This window comes from Scyliorhinus canicula, chromosome 3, assembly GCF_902713615.1.
Source record: "Scyliorhinus canicula chromosome 3, sScyCan1.1, whole genome shotgun sequence".
In the NCBI taxonomy this organism is placed as follows: domain Eukaryota; kingdom Metazoa; phylum Chordata; class Chondrichthyes; order Carcharhiniformes; family Scyliorhinidae; genus Scyliorhinus; species Scyliorhinus canicula.
This window is the reverse complement of record NC_052148.1, coordinates 56,615,036-56,629,722: the sequence shown is the minus strand read 5'-3', so window position 1 is coordinate 56,629,722 and position 14,687 is coordinate 56,615,036. Positions and strand designations below refer to the sequence as shown.

Sequence of the window (14,687 nt, the reverse complement as noted above, 5' to 3'; positions counted from 1 at the left end):
TAGTCCTAAATGTATGCTGAGACTGTGTCCCCTGGTTCTAGATTCCCCACCAAGGAAAACATCTTCCCCGCATCTAGTTCTTAATCTAGGAAAAAGTTCGGCACAATATTGTGGGCCAAAGGGCCTGTTCTGTGCTGTATTTTTCTATGTTCTATGTTCTAGTCTGTCCAGTCCTGCTATAATTTTATATGTTTCTATCCAATGTTCTCTCATCCTTTTAAGCTCAAGTGAGTAAAGCCCTGTCAAATCAATATCCTCATAGGAGTCCTACCAACCCCGATATCAGCCTAGTAAACCTCCTTCTGTGGCAAATATAACCTTTCTTTAGTAGGGGGACCAAAACTGCATGCAATACTCCAAGTGTGGTCTCACCAAGGCCCTGTGTAGCTGTGGTAAGACATCCCTACACCTGAGCTCAAATCCTCTTCAATGAAAGTCAATATACCATTTGATTTCCTAACTGCTTGTGGCACCTGCCTCTCCACTTTGATTGAATGGTGTACAAGGGATCCCTTTGTACATCCACATTCCCCAGTATATCATCATTTAAATAATACTCTACCTTTCTGTTTTGTACACCTAAGTTTTTTGCTTCACATTTAGTCAGGTTGTACTGCATCTGTCATGTGTTTGCCCACTCACTCAACTTGTCTAAATCACCTTGGAGCCTTGCATCCTCCTCACCACTCTCAATTCTGCCCAGTTTTGTGTTTCATCAAAAAACAAAGAAATGTCACATTTGGTTCATATATATAATATATATGTGTGTGTGTTTAGACACTGATCCTTACCCACACATTTATTCCCACTCTGTTTCCTGCCTGTCAACCAATCTTGCTCCATGCCATGAAGTGGAGGGGGAGGTGGTGGTTGTGTTGTGCTATTGACATTGGACTAATAGTCCAGAGACCCAGTACAATTCTCTGGGGACCTGGAGATTAGGTGCCACCACAGCAGATGGTGAAATTTGAATTCCAATAAAAATCTGGAATTTTAAAATGTCTAATGATGACCATGAAACCATTGTCGATTGTTGTAAAAACTTATCTGGTTCACTAATGTCCGTTAGAGAAGGAAATCTGCCATCCATACCTGGTCTGGCCTACACGAGACTTCAGATCCACATCAATGATCTTAAATGTCCTCTAAATTGACCAACCAAGTCACTCAGTTCAAGGGCAAGTAAGGATTGGCCTTAAGTGCTTGCCAGTAAAAATGTAGACAAAATGCACTGCTGGATAGTTAGAAGCAGGTTTTACTCACATCATCAGCATCGACATCCGTTGGGTTGATGTACATTAAATCCACCAAAATTTAAATAGTTTACAATAGTTCCACTGTACATAGATTTCCAACAAAACATTGTAGGGGAGAAATTTGTTCATGTGGGGCCAAGCAGGTACTGACCCACAGTGGTGCCCCCTGATTATTGTGCCCATGCACATCTGCCTACAGAGAAAACCAATTAAGAATTGAAATATGATTTCTATGTCAATGACGGTGTTTTAGGTTTTCATTTTACTCTCCAGAAGAACCCTTCTTTTTGTTCTAGTTTCTTTACTGAAATTATCATTATTGCTGTGAGCCATAAGTCAAGGTACTCTAGCTTTTTGCCTTCTGAGGCTACAATAGACAATATCTATCCTGGCAAAATGAACGGACTTGCAACAAAAGTCACTGTGCAATAATTGGGAATAGGAACCTTGGATGACTTCACGCCCACCGCCATTTTGCCTAGCCCAAAGAGTGCTGAAACTAACTATTGTACCCCTCTTGTTTTGTAAGACCATTTTTAAGATCTTATGGCAAAAATAAATGGAGAAAAATATTTTAATTTGGTATGCAGGAATGCCAACAGATTTGGCATTGCGCAGATATGAGATGCATGAAAATCCAAACATACTTGAACTGTGCCAATGTAAAATGCAGCATGTATCTCTGTGTGTGTATATGTGTTATAAATATATAGCTCCCTGTACAGTAAGCATCTATATAACCAGTTTTTGATCTGTGATTTTTGCTTAAGTTGGAGTTTTCTGGTGTTACCTATGCTCTGCAATGCTTTGAGAAGAAGACATAAAGCTTGACTTTGTATAGCACATTTCACAATTAATGTCCCAAAGCACTTATGAAGCCACTGTTCAATATAGGGAAATGTGGAAGTCACTTGATGTACATCAAGGTCCTACAAACTTCAATGCGATAAATAACCAGATCATTTATTTTACTAGTGTTAGTGTTGTTAATCTTAGCCAGAAAACCAAGAAAAAATCTCCTCCTCCTTCAAATGGACCATGAGGTCTTTCTTTACCTCTGCTGGAGAGGGCAGGTTGGCCTGACCCACCATCTGTTGATTCAGAGGTGTTAGGTCACCACCGAGGCTGATGCCAATGCTTGTAGATCATTGAATATTTAAGGGTAGAGGATTATCAATCTAGTCCATGGTAGACTGTATGTGATAAAGATGGGCTTGTTGGGCACCATGCCTCTTCTTCCATAATATATTGCATTAACTGGTGTGATACAATGGTTTTCATACTTTGATGCTAAAACTTTGAATATATTCAAGAGGCGGCTGGATATAGCACTTGGGGAGAATGGGATCTAAGGCTATGGGGAGAAAGCAGGATTAAGTTATTGAGTTGGATGGTCAGCCATGATCGTGATGAATGGCAGAGCAGGCTTGAAGGGCCAAAAGGCCTCCTCCTGCTCCTCTCTTCTATGTATCTATGTATACCTACACAAGAGCAAAAGTACTAATTGAAATTTGATGTAAATAGCCTGAGAAAAGTAATTTTAAATTTATCTTTGCTGTTTAACTCTGGAGTGATTTGGACTGTATTCTTCACCTAGGTGCTGCCCCCAATGCTCTACGACAGCCCTACCTATGGCTGACCATCATCTTAACAGTGGCGGTCAGTCTCCTCCCTGTTGTTGCAGTCCGTTTCTTGATTCAGGTAATCAACCCATCGGAGACTGACAAAGTAAGTAACAAGCTGATTGTCAAAACTGGTGATTTATCGTCACCCAAATTCAGAAAAAAGCGTTTCGATCCATTTTCAGAAATTGAATATTCGGTTTTTTTTCTGTACCATTTTTTTTGAGAAAAAGTGTTTACAACTGCATAAATTCATTTGTGAATTAAATTATCACATGCTTAAATATTTATGTTTTCTTTGTAGCAGACGGATAGACTTGATATGATTAAAAGAATACAAGGAATCCACGTAGCTCCGAGTATAATAATATAATAATCTTTATTGTCACAAGTAGGCTTACATTAACACTGCAATGAAGTTACCATGAAAAGCCCCTAGCCCCCACATTCTGGCGTCTGTTCGGGTATATTGAGGGAGAATTCAGAATTTCCAATTCACCTAACAGCACGTCTTTGGGATTTGTGGGAGGAAACCAGAACACCCAGAAGAAACCCACGCAGACACGGGGAGAACGTGCAGACTCCGCGTGGACTTAGACCCAAGTCGGGAATTGAATCTGGGACCTTGGCACTGTGAAGCAACAGTGCTAGCCACTGTGCTATCGTGCTGCCGACTTGACCCTAATTTAAGAGCTGGAGTTTTCTCTTGAGTGGTTTTTTGACTGGAGCTGGTTTGTTCAGGATTTCCACAAGCCTGTATTATTTTCCGAGTTGGGCTTCATTTAAAAATACAAGATGGGCTGCTTCTTCTTAAAATGAATCTACCACTGTCGATACATGAAGCGGCAGTTCAGCAAGAAGAGAATAGGGAGGTAACTGAGTATAAAGGAGGCTGAAACCCTTGAAGGTGTCTTAACCTTAATTGATTTGGTGAGAGCTCAACTAGAGGCTACCAACATGAGTATTTCCAAGAGGTAGAAAGGAATTCTCCCATGCACTACCTTGTACTGAATGGCACAATCAATAATGCCACCCATCTGTTCTTCTCTTTGGTCAGTGGTACTGATAGAAACGCATCGTGCCCTTATCCCAGTCACCATTTAAATGCGATAGAACAGTCAATGGTGGCTTTTATCTCGAACAAGCAGAAATAGATTAGATTAGATTAGATTTTGATTTATTGTCACCTGTACCGAGATACAATGGAAAGTATTGTTCTGCTGTTTAAGAAGGGAGGGAGGGAGAAGACGGGAAATTGTAGGCCGGTTAGCCTGACATCGGTCATTGATAAGGTTTTAGAGTCCATTATTAAAGATGAGAGTACTTGGAAGTGCATGATAAACTAGGATTGAGAGAGCTCCATCAAGGGGAGGTCATGTCTGACAAATCTGTTAGAGTTCTTTAAGGAGGTAACAAGGAAGTTAGACAAGGGAGAATCGGTGCCGCATAGGAGACTGTTAAATAAGTTAAGGGCCCATGATGTTAAGGGTAAGATCCTGGCATGGATAGAGGATTGGCTGACTGGCAGAAGGCTGAGAGTGGGGATAAAAGAGTCTTTTTCAGGCAGGCGGCTAGTGGTGTGCCTCAGATATCTGTGCTGGGATCACAACTTTTCACAATATACATTAATCTGGAAGAAGGAACTGAAGGCACTGATGCTAAGTTTGCAGGTGAATCAAAGATCTGTAGAGTGACAGGTAGTATTGAGGAAGCAAGGGGGCTGCAGAAGGACTGGGACAGGCTAGGAGAGTGGTCAAAGAAGTGGCAGATGGAATACAATGTGGAAAAGTGTGAGGTAATGCACTTTGAAAGGAGGAATGAAGGCATTGACTATTTTCGTAAATGGGGAAATGCTTCGGAAATCAGAAGCACGAAGGGGCTTAGGAGCCCTAGTTCAGGATTCTGGAGCTGGGGAGGGTCCCAGAGAACTGGAAAATGGCTAATGTAACATTGCTGTTTTTTTGTTTGCACTGGAGTGCTGAGCTTGTTGTATTTGAGTGCTACAGTGAGAGTTTGGTGACTGAGGGAGTTAGATGAGGAGGGAGTAAGGTGCTCCTTACATTTCATTTCCTATATTTATCAAAGAGCGTGAAGAGAGCCAGGAGTTTAGAGTACAGCTGACTGGAAGCAGAGTTGGAGGGCGAACGTCCAGTTGGTCCACGGGGCAGCTAATTCTGTAAAGTAAGAGATGGAGGCTAGGGCAGTTACATGCACCTCCTGTAGGATGTGGGTGGTGAGGGAAACCACTGGTATCCCCGCTGACTATACCTGCGGGAAGTGCACCCAACTCCAGCTCCTCAGAGACCGTGTTAGGGAACTGGAGCTGGAGCTGGATGAACTTCGGATCATCCGGGAGCAGAGGGGGTTATCGAGAAGAGTTACAGGGAGGTAGCCACACCCAAGGTACTGGACAAGAGTAGCTGGGTTACAGTCCGGGGAAATAAAACTAACAGGCAGACAGTGCAGGGATCCCTCGTGGCCGTTCCCCTTCAAAACAAGTTTACCGTTTTGGATGCTGTTGGGGGAGATGACCTACCGGGGGAAGGCCCTAGCGGCCAGGTCTCTGGCACTGAGTCTGGCTCTGGGACTCAGAAGGGAAGTGGGGGAGCATAGAAAAGCAATAGTAATAGGAGATTCAATGGTTAGGGGAATAGATAGGAGATACTGTGGTCGCGAGCGAGACTCCCGAAAGGTCTGTTGCCTCCCGGGTGCCAGGGCCAGGGATGTCTCGGATTGTGTCTTCAGGATCCTGAAGGGGGAGGGTGAGCAGCCAGAAGTCGTGGTGCACATTGGTACCAACGACGTAGGTAGGACAAGGGGTGTGGAGGTAATAAACAAGTTTAGGGAGTTAGGCTGGAAGTTACAGGCGAGGACAGACAGAGTTGTCATCTCTGGTTTGTTGCCTGTGCCACGTGATAGCGAGACTAGGAATAGGGAGAGAGTGCAGTTGAACACGTGGCTGCAGGAATGGTGTAGGAGGGAGGGCTTCAGGTATTTGGATAATTGGAGCGCATTCTGGGGAAGGTGGGACCTGTACAAGCAGGATGGGTTGCATCTGAACCGGAGGGGCACCAATATCCTGGGGGGTGGTTTTCTAGTAGTCTTTGGGAGGGTTTAAACTAATTTGGCAGGGGAATGGGAACCAGATTTGTAGTCCAGCAACTAAGGAAGTCGATATTAAGGATGCCAAAGCACGTAGTGATGCAGTGGGGAAGGTAACACTGACAAAGGAGAGTACTTGCAGGCAAGGAGATGGGTTGAAGTTGTATACTTCAATGCAAGAAGCATCAGGAATAAGGTGGGTGAACTTAAGACATTGATCGATACTTGGGACTACGATGTGGTAGCCATCACGGAAGCCTGGATAGAAGAGGGGCAGAAATGGTTGTTGGAGGTCCCTGGCTATAGGTGTTTCAACAAGATTAGGGAGGATGGTAAAAGAGGTGGGGGGGTGGCATTGTTAATTAGAGATAGTATAACATGCAGAAAGGCAGTTCGAGGGGGATCTGCCTACTGAGGTAATATGGGTTGAAGTCAGAAATAGGAAAGGAGCAGTCACCTTGTTGGGAGTTTTCTATAGGCCCCCAATAGCAGCAGGAATGTGGAGAAACAGATTGGGAAACAGATTTTGGAAAGGTGCAGAAGTCACAGGGTAGTAGTCATGGGTGACTTCAACTTCCCAAACATTGAGTGGAAACTCTTTAGATCAAATAGTTTGGATGGGGTTGTGTTTGTGCAGTGTGTCCAGGAAGCTTTTCTAACACAGTATGTAGATTGTCCGACCAGAGGGGAGGCCATATTGGATTGGGTACTTGGTAATGAACCAGGGCAGGTGATAGATTTGTTAGTGGGGGAGCATTTTGGAGGTAGTGACCACAATTCTGTGACTTTCACTTTAGTTATGGAGAGGGATAGGTGTGTGCAACAGGGCAAGGTTTACAATTGGGGGAAGGGTAAATACAATGCTGTCAGACAAGAACTGAAATGCATAAGTTGGGAACATAGGCTGTCAGGGAAGGACACAAGTGAAATGTGGAACTTGTTCAAGGAACAGGTACTGCGTGTTTTTGGTATGTATGTCCCTGTCAGGCAGGGAAGAGATGGTCGAGTGAGGGAACCATGGTTGACAAGAGAGGTTGAATGTCTTGTTAAGCGGAAGAAGGAGACTTATGTAAGGTTGAGGAAACAAGGTTCAGACAGGGCGCTGGAGGGATACAAGATAGCCAGGAGGGAACTGAAGAAAGGGATTAGGAGAGCTAAGAGAGGGCATGAAAAATCTTTGGCGGGTAGGATCAAGGAAAACCCCAAGGCCTTTTACAGATATGTGAGAAATATGAGAATGACTAGAGTGAGGGTAGGTCCGATCAAGGACAGAGGTTGTGTATTGAGTCTGAAGAGATAGGAGAGGTCTTGAACAAGTATTTTTCTTCAGTATTTACAAATGAGAGGGGCCATATTGTTGGAGAGGACAGTGTGAAACAGACTGGTAAGCTCGAGGAGATACTTGTTAGGAAGGAAGATGTGTTGGGCATTTTGAAAAACTTGAGGATAGCAAGTCCCCCGGGCCTGACGGGAAATATCCAAGGATTCTATGGGAGGCAAGAAATGAAATTGCAGAGCCGTTGGCAATGATCTTTTCATCCTCGCTGTCAACAGGGGTGGCACCAGAGGATTGGAGAGTGGCGAATGTCGTGCCCCTGTTCAAAAAAGGGAATAACCCTGGGAATTACAGGCCAGTTAGTCTTACTTCGGTGGTAGGCAAAGTAATGGAAAGGGTACTGAGGGATAGTATTTCTGAGCATCTGGAAAGACACTGCTTGATTAGGGATAGTCAGCACGGATTTGTGAGGGGTAGGTCTTGCCTTACAAGTCTTATTGACTTCTTTGAGGAGGTGACCAAGCATGTAGATGAAGGTAAAGCAGTGGATGTGGTGTACATGGATTTTAGTGAGGCATTTGATAAGGTTCCCCATGGTAGGCTTATGCAGAAAGTAAGGAGGCATGGGATAGTGAGAAATTTGGCCAGTTGGATAACGAACTGGCTAACCGATAGAAGACAGAGTGTGGTGGTGGATGGCAAACATTCAGCCTGGAGCCCAGTTACCAGTGGCATACCACAAGGATCAGTTCTGGGTCCTCTGCTGTTTGTGATTTTCATTAACGACTTGGATGAGGGAGTTGAAGGGTGGGTCAGTAAATTTGCAGATGATACGAAGATTGGTGGAGTTGTGGATAGTGAGGAGGGCTATTGTTGGCTTCAAAGAGACATAGATAGGATGCAGAGCTGGGCTGAGAAGTGGCAGATGGAGATTAACCCTGATAAGTGTGAGGTTGTCTATTTTGGAAGGACAAATATGAATGCGGGAATACAGGGTTAATGGTAGGGTTCTTGGCAATGTAGAGGAGCAGAGAGATCTTGGGGTCTATGTTGATAGATCTTTGAAAGTTGCCACTCAAGTGGATAGAGCTGTGAAGAAGGCCTATGGTGTGCTAGCGTTCATTAGCAGAGGGATTAAATTTCAGAGTCGTGAGGTGATGATGCAGCTGTACAAAACCTTGGTCAGGCCACATTTGGAGTACTGTGTGCAGTTCTGGTCACCTCATTTTAGGAAGGATGTGGAAGCTTTGGAAAAGGTGCAAAGGAGATTTACCAGGATGTTGCCTGGAATGGAGAGTAGGTCTTACAAGGAAAGGTTGAGGGTGCTAGGCCTTTTCTCATTAGAACGGGGAAGGATGAGGGGCGACTTGATAGAGCTTTATAAGATGATCAGGGGAATAGATAGAGTAGACAGTCAGAGACCTTTTCCCCGGGTGGAACAAACCATTACCGTGGGCAGCACGGTAGCATTGTGGATAGCACAAATGCTTCACAGCTCCAGGGTCCCAGGTTCGGTTCCCGGCTGGGTCACTGTCTGTGCGGAGTCTGCACATCCTCCCCGTGTGTGCGTGGGTTTCCTCCGGGTGCTCCGGTTTCCTCCCACAGTCCAAAGTTGTGCAGGTTAGGTGGATTGGCCATGATAAAATTGCCCTTGGTGTCCAAAATTGCCCTTAGTGTTGGGTGGGGTTACTGGGTTATGGGGATAGGATGGAGGTGTTGATCTTGGGTGGGGTGCTCTTTCCAAGAGCCTGTGCAGACTCAATGGGCCGAATGGCCTCCTTCTGCACTGTAAATTCTATGTAACTAAAAATTACAAGGGGACATAAATTTAAGGTAAATGGTGGAAGATATAGGGGGGATGTCAGAGGTAGGTTCTTTACCCAGAGAGTAGCGGGGGCATGTAATGCACTGCCTGTGGAAGTAGTTGAGTCGGAAACGTTAGGGACCTTTAAGCGGCTATTGGATAGGTACATGGATTAGGGTAGAATAATTGAGTGTAGATTAATTTCTTCTTAAGGGCAGCACGGTAGCATTGTGGATAGCACAATTGCTTCACAGCTCCAGGGTCCCAAGTTCGATTTCGACTTGGGTCACTGTCTGTGTGGAGTCTGCACGTCCTCCCCGTGTGTGTGTGGGTTTCCTCCGGGTGTTCCGGTTTCCTCCCACAGTCCAAAGATGTGCAGGTTGGGTGGATTGGCCATGATAAATTGCCCTTGGTGTCCAAAATTCTATGATTAACCTAGGATAAAATTCGGCACATCATCGTGGGCCGAAGGGCCTGTTCTGTGCTGTATTTCACTTTTTAAAAAAAAAAGAAGGGAGGGAGGCAGAAGATGGGAAATTATAGGCGTGTTAGCTTGGTCGTTGCTAAGATTTTTAGAGTCCATGATTAAGGATGTGATTGCGGAGTACTCTGAGGTGCATGGTAAAATAGGGCCAAGTCAGCATGGCCTTATCAAGAGGAGGTAATGCCTGACAAATCTGTTAGAATTCTTATAGGATGTAACAACGAAGATAGACAAACGAGAGCCAATGGACGTGACATAATTCAATTTCCAGAAGGCCTTTGATAAGGTGCCATACAGGAGGCTGCTAAATATGATAAGAGCCCATGATGTTAGAGGCAAGGTACTGGCATGGATAGAGGATTGGCTGACAGGCAGAGTGTGGGGATGAAGTGGTATTTTTTGGGATGGCAGCCGGTGGCCAGTGGTGTTCCACAAGGGTCCGTATTGCGACTACAACTATTCGCGATATACATTAACAAATGGAAGAAGGAACTAAGTGCATTGTAGCTAAATTGGCAGATTATACAAAGATATGAAGAGGGACACGTGTTGCTAAGGAAGCAGGGAGGCTGCAGAAGGAATTGGACAAGCTAGGCGAGTGGGCAAAAAGTGGCAGATGGAATACAGTGTGGAAAAGTGTGAGGTTAAGTACTTTTGTAGGAAGAATAGATGCATAGTTTTTTTCTAAATGGGGAAAAGCTTTGGAAATCAGAAGCACAAAGGGGCTTGGGATTCTGGATTCTCTTGAGGCTAACGTGCAGGTTCAGTTGGCAGTTAGGAAGGCAAATGCAATGTTAGCATTCATTTCGAGAGGGCTAGAATACAAAATCAGGGATGTACTTCTGAGGTTAGAAAGGCTCTGGTTGGACCCCATTTCGAATATTGTGAGCAGTTTTGGGGCCTGTGTCTAACGAAAGATGTGCTGGTCTTCTCAGAAGATGTTCATAAGAATGATCCTGGAAATGAAAGGCTCGTCATTGAGGAGTGGTTGAGGACTCTCGGTCTGTACTCGATGGAGCTCAGAAGGATGAAGGGGGATCTCATTAAAACTTACAGAATATGGAGAGGCCGCGATATGAGTTGATGTGGAGAAGGTGTTTTCACTAGTAGGAAAAACTAGAAACCGAGGGCACAGCCTCAGACTGAAGGGACGATCCTTTAAAACTGAGGAATTTCTTCAGCCAGTGTGGGTGGTGAATCTGTGGAACTCATTGCCAGAGACTGCTGTGGAGGCCAAGTCGTTTAAGACAGAGATAGATAGATTCTTGATTAATAAGGGGATCAGGGGTTATGGGGATGAGAACCATATCAGCCATGATCAAATTGTGGAGCAGACACGATGGACCAAATGGCATAATTCTGCTTCAATATCTTATGGTCTTATGATTGAGAACAAAAGGCCACAGATTTTAGAGTAATTGGCAAAGGAAACAATTGTGAAAAGAGGAAAATCTTTTTCACACAACAGGTGGTTGGAAACTGGACTGCACTGTCGCTAAATATGTTGGAGGTCAGTTCAAGCAAGGCATTTAAGAGGGAATTGGATTATTATCTGAAAAGGATGAATGTGTAGGTCTGAGGTGAAGACTGGAGAGTGGCATTGGGTACATTTCTCATTTGGAGATCCAGCACAGACACAATGGGTCAAATAGCCGCCTCCTGTGCTGTGACCATTCAATGATTCTATGTGGTTCATTTTTCTTGTTTTCTAAAGCTCCTGTGAGGCACTCTGGAATGTTGTTTTACACTAAGGTGCTGTATAAATAGACGCTGTTGGTGTAAATCTGTCTGAACACTCAAGAACACTTCCCGTACCAGCCTCCCCGGACAGGCGCCGGAATGTGGCGACTAGGGGCTTTTCACAGTAACTTCATTGAAGCCTACTCGTGACAATAAGCGATTTTCATTTTTTTTTTTTTTCATTTTCAAGTAATGTAACAAACTTTGTCTCTGCTACTTTTGTCTCATTTGGCAGAATGAGCTTCTGCAGTGGTCAACATTGTGACTTTGCTGTAAATGTTTGATGTAGGATGTCTTGGCTTTGCCAGACTGGAATCTCTTGACCTTTGCCAAGCTTTAAACAAATGTCTTTTTTTAATGACAGATTCAAATGAACCGCAAGAAATATGAGATTGAACTTCTGCCCAAACCAAGTAGACCCAAATCTTTCCAAAGGAATGAGTCTATTCGTCGATCAGGCTATGCATTTTCACATCAACAAGGCTACGCTGACCTTATTTCTTCAGGTCGCAGCATCCGAAAGAAAAGTCCACGCTCTGAACCAGCTGTCAGCAATAGGACATTTGAAACAGCAGGTGTAAATGCAAGCTGAAACCATCAACGTGCCGTTGGCTACTTAAGACTTTTTGTATTTAACAAACTCTATTGACAGGAAAGCATCAATTTTTAAAAGAATATATAATTCTCAGGATACCTTGGAGGAAGATTGCAGCACGTTTACTGTTAGACTTTCACACCTGTACATTGCGAGACTTGGGATCCTTCCAATTTGCACACAACTAAGATGAGCACCATCTGATTTACAGCCGTTTAAATCCCAAGTTGGGATGGCCTGCTTTCCCACCACCGCTCATCTGTTCCTACAATACAGTATGGGCACCATTTTAAGGACTAAGGACCTGCATTGAGGAGATTTTTTTGTTTTGTTTTCCACAGAACAGCAATAAAAAAAATTGAATTTTGTTTTATTGACTTGCAGTGTGTACCTGAGCAGATTGTGTTTTTAATGTTTACATAGGTGCAGATTTACATAAGTTACCAACTTTCATTACAATTTGCGAATATTAAACCTTTTGCCCTTTATTTGGTGTTTTATAAATGTGAAAGCATGAATGTAATTTTTTCCCAACTACTAACCCACGACACTCGAATATGCATTTGAGAAAGCAACATTAAAAATCTGCACTGCCATTTTAATGTCCCGATCTGAAGTTCTTAAATATATTTTTTCAAAAGTTATTAGACGTTTAGTCTAAATTCTCCTTGTTGACTTTCATTTATTATTTCAGCCTAGTCATAAATTAAGGAGTATGTGTATATAGATATATATATTTTAGGAATTATTTCTGTACTAAATGAGGATGGTTTTAAAAAAATAAAATTTATGGATTTCTGGCTAATTGCTCTAGCAGCGTAAATCTTTGACGTAAACTCAAATCATGAAAGACTACAGGAGAACCCAAATGTGTGCCATAATACTTGAGCATCCTACTGTTTTTACAGATGTTTACATCCAGGGAAATTGTTAGATCAAGTGGAAAGTACACTGGCACTGTTTAAACTTATGCCTTCTCCACCATTTTATCTTTTGTTAGACTCTTGGAATCAAAAAAGTTATTGCAATCTCTTCCACCAGATGTGGGTGACCTTAGAGGTAATGCAGTTTTAGCATCTTATCTTTTGGGACAATAACTGTTTATATCACATGTACTGCCTCTATTTTTCAGAGGAGCCCGGAGTAGTAGCGCAAAATTATAAAACATCAATATGAATTTGATTAATTATCTAAAATAAAGCCTTTTAAGAATTCAGTGTCTTGTTTTTTTTCCCCCCACAAAAGCCAAGTGTTTTCCCCAACTCTTCACACAGAGTGGTAAAAATGTGGAATGTGCACCATAGGGAGCAGCTGCAGTAAATAGTATAGATGCATTTAAGGGGAAACTAGACAGGCAAAGGAGCAGCGGCGTGCAGAGGGGGGGGCCGACGGGGCGCTGGCCCCGGGCAGCGACTGGATGGGGGCAGCACCGCGGTCGGCCCGAGCGCGCCTGCGCACCGCGGTCGGCCCGAGCGCGCCTGCGCACCACGGTCGGCGCGGTCGGCCCGAGCGCGCCTGCGCACCGCGGTCGGCCCGAGCGCGCCTGCGCACCGCGGTCGGCCCGAGCGCGCCTGCGCACCGCGGTCCACGGTCGGCCCGAGCGCGCCTGCGCACCGCGGTCGGCCCGAGCGCGCCTGCGCACTGCAGAGGCTGGAGAGGGAGCAGAAAGGGCGCGAATTTTCCAGAATGGACGGCATTGCCACCATGGGTGAGTTTTATTTATTCATTTATTTATTTTATTTATTTGATCTATTTAAAACTCTTCTCTGCACCCTCTCTGTAGCTGTCAACTTTTAAACTGTCGTGCCCAGAATTTGACATTTGGGCCAGGGGCACCCATTTGGGACAGAACCAGTATTTTATAAAAATTCATCATGGCCTCTTAACTTTTGCCCTCTTACCCTTTATACTTAAAGCCCAGGGTCAGCAGGGTGCAGGGGAGATTCTCAGAGACTTGACTGCAAGCTGCTGGAGCTCGGATCTTGAACAGAGCTTTTATATCTGGATTTGGGGACCCTTTATGCACTGGCATAGTGCACAAACAGGCCCCACATGACCAGGGTTTTGTGAAGAAGAAGGGATCTGGAAATGTGTTGACTGTGAAAATTATATTTGTGGAAATTGGGTGAAGTAGTTTGATGAGACTTGGTGCTAAAGCTTTAGAGAAATGAAGATGGAATTTGATTTGAAGAAGTTCAACGTTTTGAAGGATATTGTGGCTGAAATGAAAGCGATACGTGCTGAATGAGCTGACCGAAATGTGTGAGATATGTCTTTGTATCTGCTATGTGTAATTTATCGGTCATATTATTGCAATTTTCCTGTTAATTCATGTTTAATTTACGTTGATTTTGGTGTGATTGCTAATATAAAAGTGAAGTCTTGTATATTGGTCTTAGTTGGGTTGTTTGTAATTGTTTCCACAAGGGTCATAACAGTATTTCCATGACGTTCTGCTCATATCCTTCTCCATGGGGGTTGCAGAGGAGGGAGGCGCAACTTTTGAGACATAACATCTCACCCATTGATTTAGATTTAGAACAGTACAGCACAGAGCAGGCCCTTCGGCCCTCGATGTTGTGCCGAGCAATGATCACCCTACTCAAACTCACGTATCCACCCTATACCCGTAACCCAACAACTCCCCCTTAACCTTACTTTTTAGGACACTACGGGCAATTTAGTATGGCCAATCCACCTAACCCGCACATCTTTGGACTGTGGGAGGAAACCGGAGCACCCGGAGGAAACCCACGCACACACGAGGAGGACGTGCAGACTCCGCACAGACAGTGACCCAGCTGGGAA

At 44.2% G+C, this 14,687-nt stretch overlaps 1 protein-coding gene across 2 annotated transcripts in view; it reads left to right on the top strand.

Annotated features, from left to right (window-relative positions):
• atp8b1 (ATPase phospholipid transporting 8B1) overlaps positions 1 to 13,095 on the top strand; it is a 213,364-nt gene extending 200,269 nt beyond the window's left edge. For both annotated transcript variants that reach the window (XM_038790574.1, XM_038790575.1), the window contains 2 exons: positions 2,854 to 2,984; positions 11,649 to 13,095. In XM_038790574.1, the coding sequence (XP_038646502.1) occupies positions 2,854 to 2,984; positions 11,649 to 11,876 (359 nt within the window). In that variant the 3' untranslated portion in view covers positions 11,877 to 13,095. The remainder of the gene's footprint in view (positions 1 to 2,853; positions 2,985 to 11,648) is intronic.
• The last annotated feature ends 1,592 nt before the right edge of the window (positions 13,096 to 14,687 follow it).